This window comes from Ammospiza caudacuta, chromosome 32, assembly GCF_027887145.1.
Source record: "Ammospiza caudacuta isolate bAmmCau1 chromosome 32, bAmmCau1.pri, whole genome shotgun sequence".
In the NCBI taxonomy this organism is placed as follows: Eukaryota; Metazoa; Chordata; class Aves; order Passeriformes; family Passerellidae; genus Ammospiza; species Ammospiza caudacuta.
The window spans coordinates 2879998-2892072 of record NC_080624.1 but is presented as its reverse complement, the minus strand read 5'-3'; the positions used below and the strand labels follow the sequence as shown (position 1 = coordinate 2892072).

The 12075-nt window shown below is 56.7% G+C and overlaps 1 protein-coding gene across 1 annotated transcript in view; it reads right to left on the bottom strand.

Moving 5' to 3' along the window:
- The window catches only part of SMC1A (structural maintenance of chromosomes 1A), a 58754-nt gene that overhangs the window by 32918 nt on the left and 13761 nt on the right, over positions 1–12075 (bottom strand). The window contains exons 5-10 of the mRNA XM_058822374.1: positions 9383–9621; positions 7866–8124; positions 5930–6070; positions 5747–5829; positions 3427–3634; positions 1297–1482 (exon numbers count right to left, since the gene is read on the bottom strand). Of these exons, the coding sequence (XP_058678357.1) occupies positions 1297–1482; positions 3427–3634; positions 5747–5829; positions 5930–6070; positions 7866–8124; positions 9383–9621 (1116 nt within the window). The remainder of the gene's footprint in view (positions 1–1296; positions 1483–3426; positions 3635–5746; positions 5830–5929; positions 6071–7865; positions 8125–9382; positions 9622–12075) is intronic.

Here is a 12075-nt window from a genome sequence, read left to right as displayed (position 1 = left end):
CAAAAATTGGGGTGAAAAACCCCCAAAATGGGGTTAAACCTCATCTCACAGCTTCCTGTACATGGGTTTCACCTGAAATCCCAAAAATTGGGGTGAAAAACCCCAAAAATGGGGTTAAACCCCAAAACCAGGGGTGAAGAACCCCAAAAACGGGGTCAAACCCCATCCCTGCAGCTCATGGTCCACCTGAAACCCCAAAAATTTGGGGCTAAAACCCCCAAAAATGGGGTCAGAGTCCTAAAGTGGAGTCAGAACCCCAAAGCCGTGGAGTTATGAACCTCAAAATGGGGACCCTGACCCCAAAACTGGTTTTAGGGTTTTCTCTGCTCCCAAAACTGGTTTTAGGGTTTTCCCTACTCCCAAAGATGCTTTTAGTGTTTTCTCTGCTCCCAAAGCTGGTTTTAGGGGCCATCTCAAACCCAGTTTTAGGGTTTCTCCTGCCCTTTTGGGGTCTGACCTCGAGGCAGTCGAGGGGCAGGAAGGTCTCAGTCACCTGCTGACCCCAAACCCTGCTGTAAGGTTTCTCCTGACCCCAAACCCCCTTTTAAGGTTTTTGCTGACCCCAAACCCTGTTATAGGGTTTCTCCTGACCCTAAAGCTGGTTTTAGGGTTTTCACTGACCCCAAACCCCATTTTATGGTTTCTCCTGACCCCAAACCCGTTATAGGGTCCCACCTCGAGGCAGTCGAGGGGCAGGAAGGTCTCAGTCACCCACATCCTGCTGTGGGGTTTCTCCTGGCCCCAAACCTCACTGTAGGGTTTCTCCCGACCCTGAAGCTGCTCTGAGCATTTTCACTGCCCCCAAATCCCCTTTTAGGGTTTCTCCTGCCCTTTTAGGGTCCCACCTCGAGGCAGTCGAGGGGCAGGAAGGTCTCAGTTACCCACAGCCCACTGTAGGGTTTTTGCTGATCCCAAACCCCCTTTTAGGGTTTTTGCTGACCCCAAACCCTGTTATAGGGTCTCTCCTGACCCTAAAGCTGGTTTTAGGGTTTCTCCGACCCCAAACCTGTTATAGGGTCTGACCTCGAGGCAGTCGAGGGGTAGGAAGGTCTCAGCCACCTGCTGACCCCAAATCCCATTTTCACTGACCCCAAATCCCATTTTCACTGCCCCCAAACCTCACTGTAGGGTTTCTCCTGCCCCCAATCCCAGTTTTAGGGTTTCTCCTGCCCTTTTGGGGTCTGACCTCGAGGCAGTCGAGGGGCAGGAAGGTCTCAGTTACCCAAACCTCACTGTAGGGTTTCTCCTGATCCCAAACCCCCTTTTAGGGTTTCTCCTGCCCTTTTGGGGTCAGACCTCGAGGTAGTCGAGGGGCAGGAAGGTCTCGGGCTCCCCGCGCTGCTCCTTGATGTACTGGATGCAATCCCTGCCCGTCTTCTCCGAGTCCACGATGATGGCGTCCATGTTCTTCCCCAGCACCTTGGTCACCGCGATCTGGTACTTCTTCTGCGTGGGCTGGCACAGGTCAATGAGCCGGCCATACTGTGGGTTATAGGGTCACTTATGGGGTCAGGTGTGGGGTCAGGTGTGGGGTGTGGGGTCAGGGACATGGGGCATAGCAGGTATAGGGTCAGGGATATCAGGGTTGGGGCAGGGACACTGCAGTGGGGTTGGTTCTTCTGCGTGGGCTGGCACAGGTCAATGAGCCGGCCATACTGTGGGTTATAGGGTCACTTATGGGGTCAGGTGTGGGGTCAGGTGTGGGGTGTGGGGTCAGGGACATGGGGCATAGCAGGTATAGGGTCAGGGATATCAGGGTTGGGGCAGGGACACTGCAGTGGGGTTGGTTCTTCTGCGTGGGCTGGCACAGGTCAATGAGCCGGCCATACTGTGGGTTATAGGGTCACTTATGGGGTCAGTTATGGGGTATGGGATCAGGAAGGGGCTATAGGGTCAGGGATATCAGTTAGGGGGCAGGGACACTGCAGTGGGGTTGGTTCTTCTGCGTGGGCTGGCACAGGTCAATGAGGCGGCCATACTGCGGGTTATAGGGTCAGTCATGGGGTCAGGTATAGGGTATGGGATCAGTATTGGGGTCAGGAATGGGCTATAGGGTCAGGGGTATCAGTTATGGGTCAGAGATATCAGTTATGGGAAATCAGTTATGGGGCAGGGATATCAGTTATGGGAAATCAGTTATGGGGCAGGGATATCAGTTATGGGATATCAGTTATGGGATATCAGGGATATCAGTTATGGGATATCAGATATGGGTCAGGGATATCAGTTATGGGATATCAGTTATGGGGCAGGGATATCAGTTATGGGATATCAGTTATGGGATATCAGGGATATCAGTTATGGGATATCAGTTATGGGATATCAGGGATATCAGTTATGGGATATCAGTTATGGGATATCAGTTATGGGATATCAGGGATATCAGTTATGGGTCAGGGGTACCAGTTATGGGTCAGGGGTATCAGTTATGGGATATCAGTTATGGGATATCAGGGATATCAGTTATGGGGCAGGGACACTGCAGTGGGGTTGGTTCTTCTGCGTGGGCTGGCACAGGTCAATGAGCGGCCATACTGTGGGTTATAGGGTCACTTATGGGGTCAGTTATGGGTCAGGTGTGAGGTCAGTTATGGGGTCAGTTATGGGGTCAGTTATGGGGTCAGTTATGGGGTCAGTTATGGGGTCAGGTGTGGGGTCAGTTATGGGGTCAGTTATGGGTCAGTTATGGGTCAGTTATGGGTCAGTTATGGGTCAGTTATGGGGTCAGTTATGGGGTCAGTTATGGGTCAGTTATGGGGTCAGTTATGGGGTCAGTTATGGGGTCAGTTATGGGGTCAGTTATGGGGTCAGTTATGGGTCAGTTATGGGGTCAGTTATGGGGTCAGGTGTGGGGTCAGGTGTGGGGTCAGTTATGGGTCAGGTGTGGGGTTTAGGGTCAGGTTTTAGTACAGTTTTGGGTCAGTTTTTGGTGCAGTTTAGGGTCAGTTTTTGGTGCAGTTTCTGGGGTGTTTATGGTCAGTTTTGGGGTACATTTCAGGGTGTTTTGGGTCAGGTTTTGGGGTGTTTTTGGTCAGTTTATGGTGCAGTTTCTGGGGGTATTTTGTGTCAGCTTTTGGGGTGTTTAGGGTCAGTTTTGGGGGAGTTTAGGGCTGTTTCTGGGGGTATTTTGGGTCAGTTTTTGGGGTGTTTTTGGTCAGTTTTTGGTGCAGTTTCTGGGGGTATTTTGGGTCAGTTTTTGGTGTGTTCAGGCTCAGTTTACGGTGCAGTTTCTGGGGGTATTTTGGGTCAGTTTTCGGGATGTTTAGGGTCAGTTTTTGGTGCAGTTTCTGGGGGTATTTTGGGTCAGTTTTTGGGGTGTTTTTGGTCAGTTTTTGGTGCAGTTTCTGGGGGTATTTTGGGTCAGCTTTCGGGGTGTTCAGGGTCAGTTCCTGGGGTATTTTTGGTCCCTCTGGGGTCTCTGCTCACCACGGAGCCGGGGTAGAGGCGTTTGATGCTGTCCATGATCTCGGCCTTGCGCTGCTGCCGGCTGCTCTCCTGGCGGTCGATGCGCGCGTCCCCGAGCTGCTCCATCACCTGGTTCAGCTCCTTGTTGATCTCGTCGATGCGGCGCTTGGCCAGCTCCACCTCCTCGGTCAGCTCGCCCTCCAGGCGCTTCTGCTCCTCCAGGGACTGCCTGGGGGCAGAAATGGGGGTTTGGGGGTGAGAAAAGGGGGTTTGGGGTCATTTTGGGGGGTTTGGGGGGCTGATCCTACAGCTTTGAGGTGTTTCAGCTCCTCCAGGGACTGTCTGGGGGCAGAAATGGGGGTTTGGGGTCATTTTGGGGGGTTTGGGGGGCTGATCCTACAGCCTTGAGGTGTTTCAGCTCCTCCAGGGATTGTCTGGGGGGAGAAATGGGGGTTTGGGGGTGAGAAAAGGGCGTTTGGGGTCATTTTGGGGGGTTTGGGGGGCTGATCCTGCACCCTTTGAGGTACTTCGGCTCCTCCAGGGACTGCCTGGGGGGAGAAATGGGGGTTTGGGGGTGAGAAAATGGGGAGAAATGGGGGTTTGGGGGTGAGAAATGGAGATTTGGGGTCATTTTGGGGGATTTGGGGGCTGATACTACAGCTTTGAGGCGCTTCTGTTCCTCCAGGGACTGTATGGGGGGAGAAAATGGGGGTTTGGGGTCATTTTGGGGGGTTTGGGGTCATTTTTGAGGGTTTGGAGGGCTGATCCTGCACCCTCCAGGCGCTTCTGCTCCTCCAGGGACTGCCTGGGGGGAGAAATGGAGATTTGGGGTCATTTTGGGGGGTTTGGGGTCATTTTGGGGGGTTTGGGGGGCTGATCCTACAGCCTTGAGGCGCTTCGGCTCCTCCAGGGACTGCCTGGGGGGAGAAATGGGGGTTTGGGGGTGAGAAAAGGGGGAGAAATGGGGGTTTGGGGGAAAAAAAAGGGCGTTTGGGGTCATTTTGGGGGGTTTGGGGGCTGATCCTGCACCCTTTGAGGCGCTTCTGCTCCTCCAGGGATTGTCTGGGGGCAGAAATGGGGGTTTGGGGGTGAGAAAGGGGGAGAAATGGGGGTTTGGGGGTGAGTAAAGGGGGTTTGGGGGTGAGTAAAGGGGGTTTGGGGTGAGAAAAGGGGGACTGGGGGGGAGAAAGGGGGTTTGGGGTGAGAAAAGGGGGTTTGGGGTGAGAAATGGGGATTTGGGGGGGAGAAAGGGGGGACTGGGGGGCAGAAAGGGGGTTTGGGGGACTCTGGGGGGTTTGGGGGTGAGAAAAGGGGATATGGGGGGAGAAAGGGTGAGAAATGGGGATTTGGGGGGGAGAAAGGGGGATTTGGGGGGGAGAAAGGGGGTTTGGGGGGGAGAAAAGGGGGTTTGGGGGACTCTGGGGGGTTTGGGGCACTCTGGGGGGTTTGGGGGGCAGATCTGTCACCCTCTGACAGCAATGGGGACGTGGGGATGACCTGGGGACACTCCAACCCCCCTTGGGGACACTCTGGCCCCCCTAGGGACACCTGGGGACACTTTGGGGACACCTTGGTGACACTCCAACCCCCCTGAGGACACTCCAACCCCCTTGGGGACACCTTGGGGACACTGCAGCCCTCTTTGGTCACACTCCAGCCCCCCTGGTGACACCCTGGTGACACTCCAACCCCCTGGGGACACACCAAACCCCCTGGTGACACTCCAAACCCCCTTGGGGACACTTTGGGGACAATCCAACCCCCCTGGGGACACTCCAACCCCCTGTGGGGACACTCCAAACCCCCTTGGGGACACTTTGGGGACAATCCAAACCCCCTGGGGACACCCTGGTGACACTCCAACCCCCTGTGGGGACACTCCAGCCCCCTTGGGGACACTCTGAGGACACTCCAGCCCCCCTGGTGACACCTTGGGGACACTCCAACTCCTCTGGGGACACTGCAGGCCCCCTTGGGGACACTCCAGCCCCCCTGGTGACACCTTGGGGACACTGCAGCCCCCTTGGGGACACTCCAGCCCCCTTGGGGACACCTTGAGGACACTGCAACCCTCTTGGGGACACTCTGAGGACACTCCAGCCCCCGCTGGTGACACCTTGGGGACACTCCAACTCCTCTGGGGACACTGCAGGCCCCCATGGTGACATTCCAGGCCCCCTTGGGGACACCCTGGGGACACTCCAACCCCCCTGGGGACACCCTGGGGCACTGCAGCCCCCCTGGTGACACCTTGGTGACACTTCAGCCCCTTGGGGACACCTTGGGGACACTCCAACCCCCCTGGGGACACCCTGGGGACACCCTGGGGACAGTGGCGCACTTGCTGGTGGCGATGTACTCCTCGAGCTTCTCGATGCGTTTCTGGTTCTCCTCGATCTCCCTCAGCTTCTGCTTGATCTTGGCCTGGGGACACGGGGACAGAGGGGACAGGTGAGGGGACAGGTGAGCTCAGGTGTGCCCAGGGGACACCTTGGGGACAGTTTGGGGACAGTCTGGGTCTCACCTCGGTCTCCACCTTCTTCCTCTCCTCCAGGTCCAGCCGGTCCTGGTCGGCTTTCTGGTCGCGGTTGAACTTCTCGAGCTCCTGGGCCAGCGTGGCCGCGCGCTTGCTGGCCTCCTCCTTCAGGCGGTGGTACTTCTTCACCTGGGGACACGGGGACACGGGGACATTGGGGACACTGGGGACATTGGGGACACTGGGGACACCTGGGGACCATGCACTTGCTGGCCTCCTCCTTCAGGCGGTGGTACTTCTTCACCTGGGGACACAGGGACACAGGGACATTGGGGACACCTGGGGACATTGGGGACACCTGCTGGCCTCCTCCTTCAGGTGGTGGTACTTCTTCACCTGGGGACATGGGGACACGGGGACATTGGGGACATTGGGGACATTGGGGACACCTGGGGACACGGGGACATTGGGGACACCTGGGGACATTGGGGACACCTGGGGTCAGGGCACCTGCTGGCCTCCTCCTTCAGGCAGTGGTACTTCTTCAACTGGGGACATTGGGGACATTGGGGACACCTGGGGGACACCTGGGGACATTGGGGACACCTGGGGGGCACCTGGGGTCAGGGCACCTGCTGGCCTCCTCCTTCAAACGGTGGTACCTCTTCACCTGGGGACATTGGGGACACCTGGGGGACACCTGGGGGTCAGGGGACATGGGGGGACATGGGGACACCTGGGGTCAGGGCACCTGCTGGCCTCCTCCTTCAGCCGGTGGTACTTCTTCACCTGGGGACATGGGGACACCTGGGGGTCAGGGGACATGGGGGGACACCTGGGGGCAACCTGGGGTCACCACACCTGGGGGACACGGGGACAATCTGGGGGTTAGAGAACCTGGGGGACATGGGGACAACCTGGGGTCAGGGCACCTGGGGGACACCTGGGGGTCAGCACACCTGGGGGGACATGGGGACATCTGGGGGGGGTCAGAGAAACTGGGGGACACCTGGGGGACACCTGGAAGACCTTCCCAAACTCCACAGGGTCACCCCACACCTGGTTCTCCTCCTTTCTGTGCCTCTGGTTCTCCTCCATCCCTCCCAAACCCCACCTGTCCCACCACACCTGGTTCTCCTCCAGGCTCAGGTCCCTCCCAAACCCCACCTGTCCCACCACACCTGGTTCTCCTCCAAGGTGAGGGCCCTCTCCTGTAGCTCTGGTTCTCCTCCATCCATCCCAAACCCCAGATCCACCTCTCCTTCTCCTCCACCCATTCCAAATCCCATGGGATCACCCCACACCTGGTTCTCCTCCATGGTCAGGTTCCTCCTGTGTCTCTGGCTCTCCTCCATCCCTCCCAAACCCCCAAATCCCACCTGGCCCAGGTCTCCTTCTCCTCCATCCCTCCCAAACCCCACGTGTCCCACCACACCTGGTTCTCCTCCAGGCTCAGGTCCCTCCTGTGCCTCTGGTTCTCCTCCATCCATCCCAAAGCCCCAAACCCCACCTGTCCCACCACACCTGGTTCTCCTCCAGGGTCAGGTCTCTCCCAAACCCCACCAGTCCCACCACACCTGCTTCTCCTCCATGATCAGGTTCCTCCCGTATCTCTGGTTCTCCTCCATCCCTCCCAAACCCCCAAACCCCACCTGTCCCACCACCACACCTGGTTCTCCTCCATGGTCAGGTTCCTCCTGTGTCTCTGGCTCTCCTCCATGCCTCCCAAACCCCACCTGTCCCACCACACCTGGTTCTCCTCCATGATCAGGTTCCTCCTGTATCTCTGGTTCTCCTCCATCCATCCCAAACCCCCAAACCCCACCAGTCCCAGCACACCTGGTTCTCCTCCAGGGTGAGGTCTCTCCCCTGCCTCTGGCTCTCCTCCATGCCTCCCAAACCCCACGTGTCCCAGCACACCTGGTTCTCCTCCAGGGTGAGGTCTCTCCCAAAGCCCCAGACCCCACCTGTCCCACCACCACACCTGGTTCTCCTCCAGGGTCAGGTCCCTGCCCTGGCTCTGGCTCTCCTCCTCCATGCGTTCCTCGAACTCCTGCCTGGACTTCTCCACGCTCAGCATCTCCTTCTCCAGCTCGTCCATGTCGGCCTTGCGTTTCTTGTACTGCTTCTGGGCGTTCTGCAGGGACTTCCTGGCGGCCTCCAGCTTCTTGATCTTGTGCGAGGTGTTCTCCTTGGCCTTGATGTACTGGGGCCGCTTCTGGTTCAGCTCCGAGTCCTTCTCCCTGAGGAGGAGAACCTCAGGTGGGTTTGGGGCTGGTTTGGGGTCAGGGCCTGGTTTGGGGTCTGGGTCTGGTTTGGGGTCAGGGCCTGGTTTGGGTTTGGGTCTGGTTTGGGTCTGGGTCTGGTTTGGGGTCTGGGCCTGGTTTGGGGTCTGGGTCTGGTTTGGGGTCAGGGCCTGGTTTGGGGTCTGGGCCCGGTTTGGGGTTTGGGCCTGGTTTGGGGTCAGGGCCTGGTTTGGGTTTGGGCCTGGTTTGGGTTTGGGTCTGGTTTGGGTCTGGGCCTGGTTTGGGGTCTGGGCCTGGTTTGGGGTCTGGGCCTGGTTTGGGGTCAGGGCCTGGTTTGGGGTCAGGGCCTGGTTTGGGGTCAGGGCCTGCTTTGGGGTTTGGGCCTGGTTTAGGGTTTGGGCCTGGTTTGGGGTCAGGGCCTGGTTTGGGGTCAGGGCCTGGTTTGGGGTTTGGGCCCGGTTTGGGGTTTGGGCCTGGTTTGGGCCTGGTTTAGGGTTTGGGCCTGGTTTAGGGTTTGGGCCTGGTTTGGGGGTTTGGGCCTGGTTTAGGGTTTGGGCCTGGTTTAGGGTTTGGGCCTAAAAAAAACTGGGATTGTCCAAGATCTGGAGTGCCCTGCTCTGTGAAGGTGTCCCTGTATATGGAAGCAGAATTTAAACCTGGTTTTTAAACATTCCAACCCAAACCATTCCAAGGTTTTGGAGCCCCTCTGCCATGGAGACAGGCTGGGATTGTCCAAGATTTGGAAAACTGGAATTGCCCAAGATTTGGAAAGCTGGGATTGTGCAAGATTTGCAATCCCCTGATCTGGGAAAGTGTCCCTGCCCATGGAACCTGTATGAGAATTTAAACCTGGTTTTTAAACATTCCAACCCAAACCATTCCAAGGTTTTGGAGCCCCTCTGCCACAGAGACAGGCTAGGGTTGTCCAAGATTTGGAAAACTGGAATTGCCCAAGATTACAAAGCTGGGGTTGTCCAAGATTTGGAAAACTGGAATTGTCCGAGATTACAAAGCTGGGGTTGTCCAAGATTTGGAAAACTGGAATTGTCCAAGATTACAAAGCTGGGGTTGTCCAAGATTTGGAAAACTGGAATTGCCCAAGATTACAAAGCTGGGGTTGCCAAGATTTGGAACCACCTGATTTATGAAGTTGCTCCTGCCCGCGGAACCAGAACTTAAACACGATTTTTAAACATTCCAACCCCAACCATTCCAGTTTCTGCCATTTCCACCCCAAACCCCCAAGGCCTCTCACTTGATCTCCTTCTCGATCTGCTGCTGCTCCCTCATCATCTTGCCCAGCTCCTTCTTGCGGTCCTTGAGCTCGTCCTCCACCCTGTCCATCCTCTTCTTGTCCTTGTCGATCTCGCGGTTCTTCAGCCCCAGCTCCTTGTTGAGCTTCTCGATCTCGGCCTCGTTGTGGAACAGCTTGAAGAGCTGGAGCTGCACCTGCGCCCGAACCACCTCGTCCTTGAGCCGCTGGTACCGGTCAGCCTGGGGAAAGGGGACAGGCCTGGGTTAGACCCGGGACAGGCCTGGGTTACACCTGGGACAGGCCTGGGGAAAGGGGACAGGCCTGGGTTACACCTGGGACAGGCCTGGGTTACACCTGGGACAGGCCTGGGTTACACCTGGGACAGGCCTGGGTTTACACCTGGGACAGGCCTGGGTTAGACCCGGGACAGGCCTGGGTTACACCTGGGTTAGACCTGGGACAGGCCTGGGTTACACCTGGGACAGGCCTGGGTTAGACCCGGGACAGGCCTGGGGAAAGGGGACAGGCCTGGGTTACACCTGGGTTAGACCTGGGACAGGCCTGGGTTACACCCGGGACAGGCCTGGGTTACACCTGGGACAGGCCTGGGTTACACCTGGGACAGGCCTGGGTTACACCTGGGACAGGCCTGGGTTTACACCTGGGACAGGCCTGGGTTTACACCTGGGACAGGCCTGGGTTACACCTGGGACAGGCCTGGGTTACACCTGGGTTAGACCCGGGACAGGCCTGGGTTACACCTGGGACAGGCCTGGGTTAGACCCGGGACAGGCCTGGGTTACACCTGGGACAGGCCTGGGTTACACCTGGGTTAGACCTGGGACAGGGCTGGGTTTACACCTGGGACAGGCCTGGGTTACACCTGGGTTACACCTGGGACAGGCCTGGGTTAGACCCGGGACAGGCCTGGGTTACACCTGGGACAGGCCTGGGTTACACCTGGGTTACACCTGGGACAGGCCTGGGTTTACACCTGGGACAGGCCTGGGTTTACACCTGGGACAGGCCTGGGTTACACCTGGGACAGGCCTGGGTTACACCTGGGTTAGACCTGGGACAGGGCTGGGTTACACCTGGGACAGGCCTGGCTTGGCTCAGGGGCTGCTCAGAGCTGGGCCTAGGCCTGGTTCTGGCCAGGAGCTGCTCAAAGCTGGGCTTTGGGCTGGGTCTAGGTCTGGCTCTGGTCAGAAGCTTCTCGGGCCCAGGACTTGGGCCTGGCTCTGCTCAGGAGCTTCTTAAACCTGGGCCTGGTTCTGGCTGGTACCGGTCAGCCTGGGGGAAAATGGGGGTGAGAGAGGGGATTGGGGGTTAGGACTGGGTCTGGCCAGGAGCTGCTCAAAGCTGGGCCTGGCTCTGCTCAGGAGATGCTCAAAGATGGGATTAGGGTGGGATTGACCTGGGTGGGATTGGCCTGGGTCTGGCCAGGATCTGCTCAAAACTGGGATTAGGGGTGGGATTGGCCTGGTTCTGGCCAGGAGCTGCTCAAAACTGGACCTGGTTCTGCTCAGGAGCTTCTTAAACCTGGGCCTGGTTCTGCTCAGGAGCTGCTCAAAACTGGGATTAGGGTGGGATTGGCCTGGGTGGGATTGGCCTGGGTCTGGCCAGGATCTGCTCAAAAGTGGGATTAGGGTGGGATTGGCCTGGGTCTGCTCAGGATCTGCTCAAAGCTGGCCCTGGTTCTGGCCAGGATCTGCTCAAAGCTGGGATTAGGGTGGGATTGGCCTGGGTCTGGCCAGGAGCTGCTCAAAGCTGGGATTAGGGTGGGATTGGCCTGGGTGGGATTGGCCTGGGTCTGCTCAGGAGCTGCTCAAAGCTGGACCTGGTTCTGCTCAGGAGCTTCTTAAACCTGGGCCTGGTTCTGCTCAGAATTTTCCCCAAAATTCCAAGCATTTCCAAACCCCCCTTTCCTCAGGGTTCTGAGCTTTCCCAAACCCTTTTTGCCCAGAAATCCAAACCTTCCCAAAACCCCATTTTCCCAAGAATTCTCAGCTTTACCAAATCCCATTTTCCCCACCACTCTGAGCATACCCAAAACCCTTTTTCCTGTGAATCCAAGTATTCCTAAAACCTCGTTTTTCCTGAGAATTCCCAACCTTCTCAAACCCCATTTTTCTCAGAATTCTGAGCATTCCCAAACTCTTTTTTCCTGTGAATCCAATCATTCCCCAACATGAATTTCCTGTGAATCCAACCATTCCGAAACATGATTTTCCTGTGAATGTAACCATTTTTTTTTCTCCTGTGAATCCAACCATTCCCAAACCCTTTTATCCCTGAATCCAACCATTCCCAAACTCTTTTCTCCTGTGAATCCAAGTATTCCTAAAACCCCTTTTTTCCTGAGAATTCCCAGCCTTCTCAAACCCCATTTTTCCCAGAATTCTGAGCATTCTCAAAACTCTTTTTCCCAGGAATCCAAACATTCCCAAAATCCCTTTTTCCTGGAACTCCAATCATTCCCAAACCTCATTTTCCCCAGAATTCCAAACCTCCCCAAAGCCCTTTTTTTTTTTTTTTCCCCAGGACCTCAACCATTCCCAAACCCTTTTTCCCCCTGAATCCAACCATTCCCAAGCCCCATTTTCCCAGATCTCCAAACCTTCCCAAACCCCATTTTTTCCCAAGAATTCCCAGCCTTCCCAAACCCCATTTTCCCAGGATTCTGAGCATTC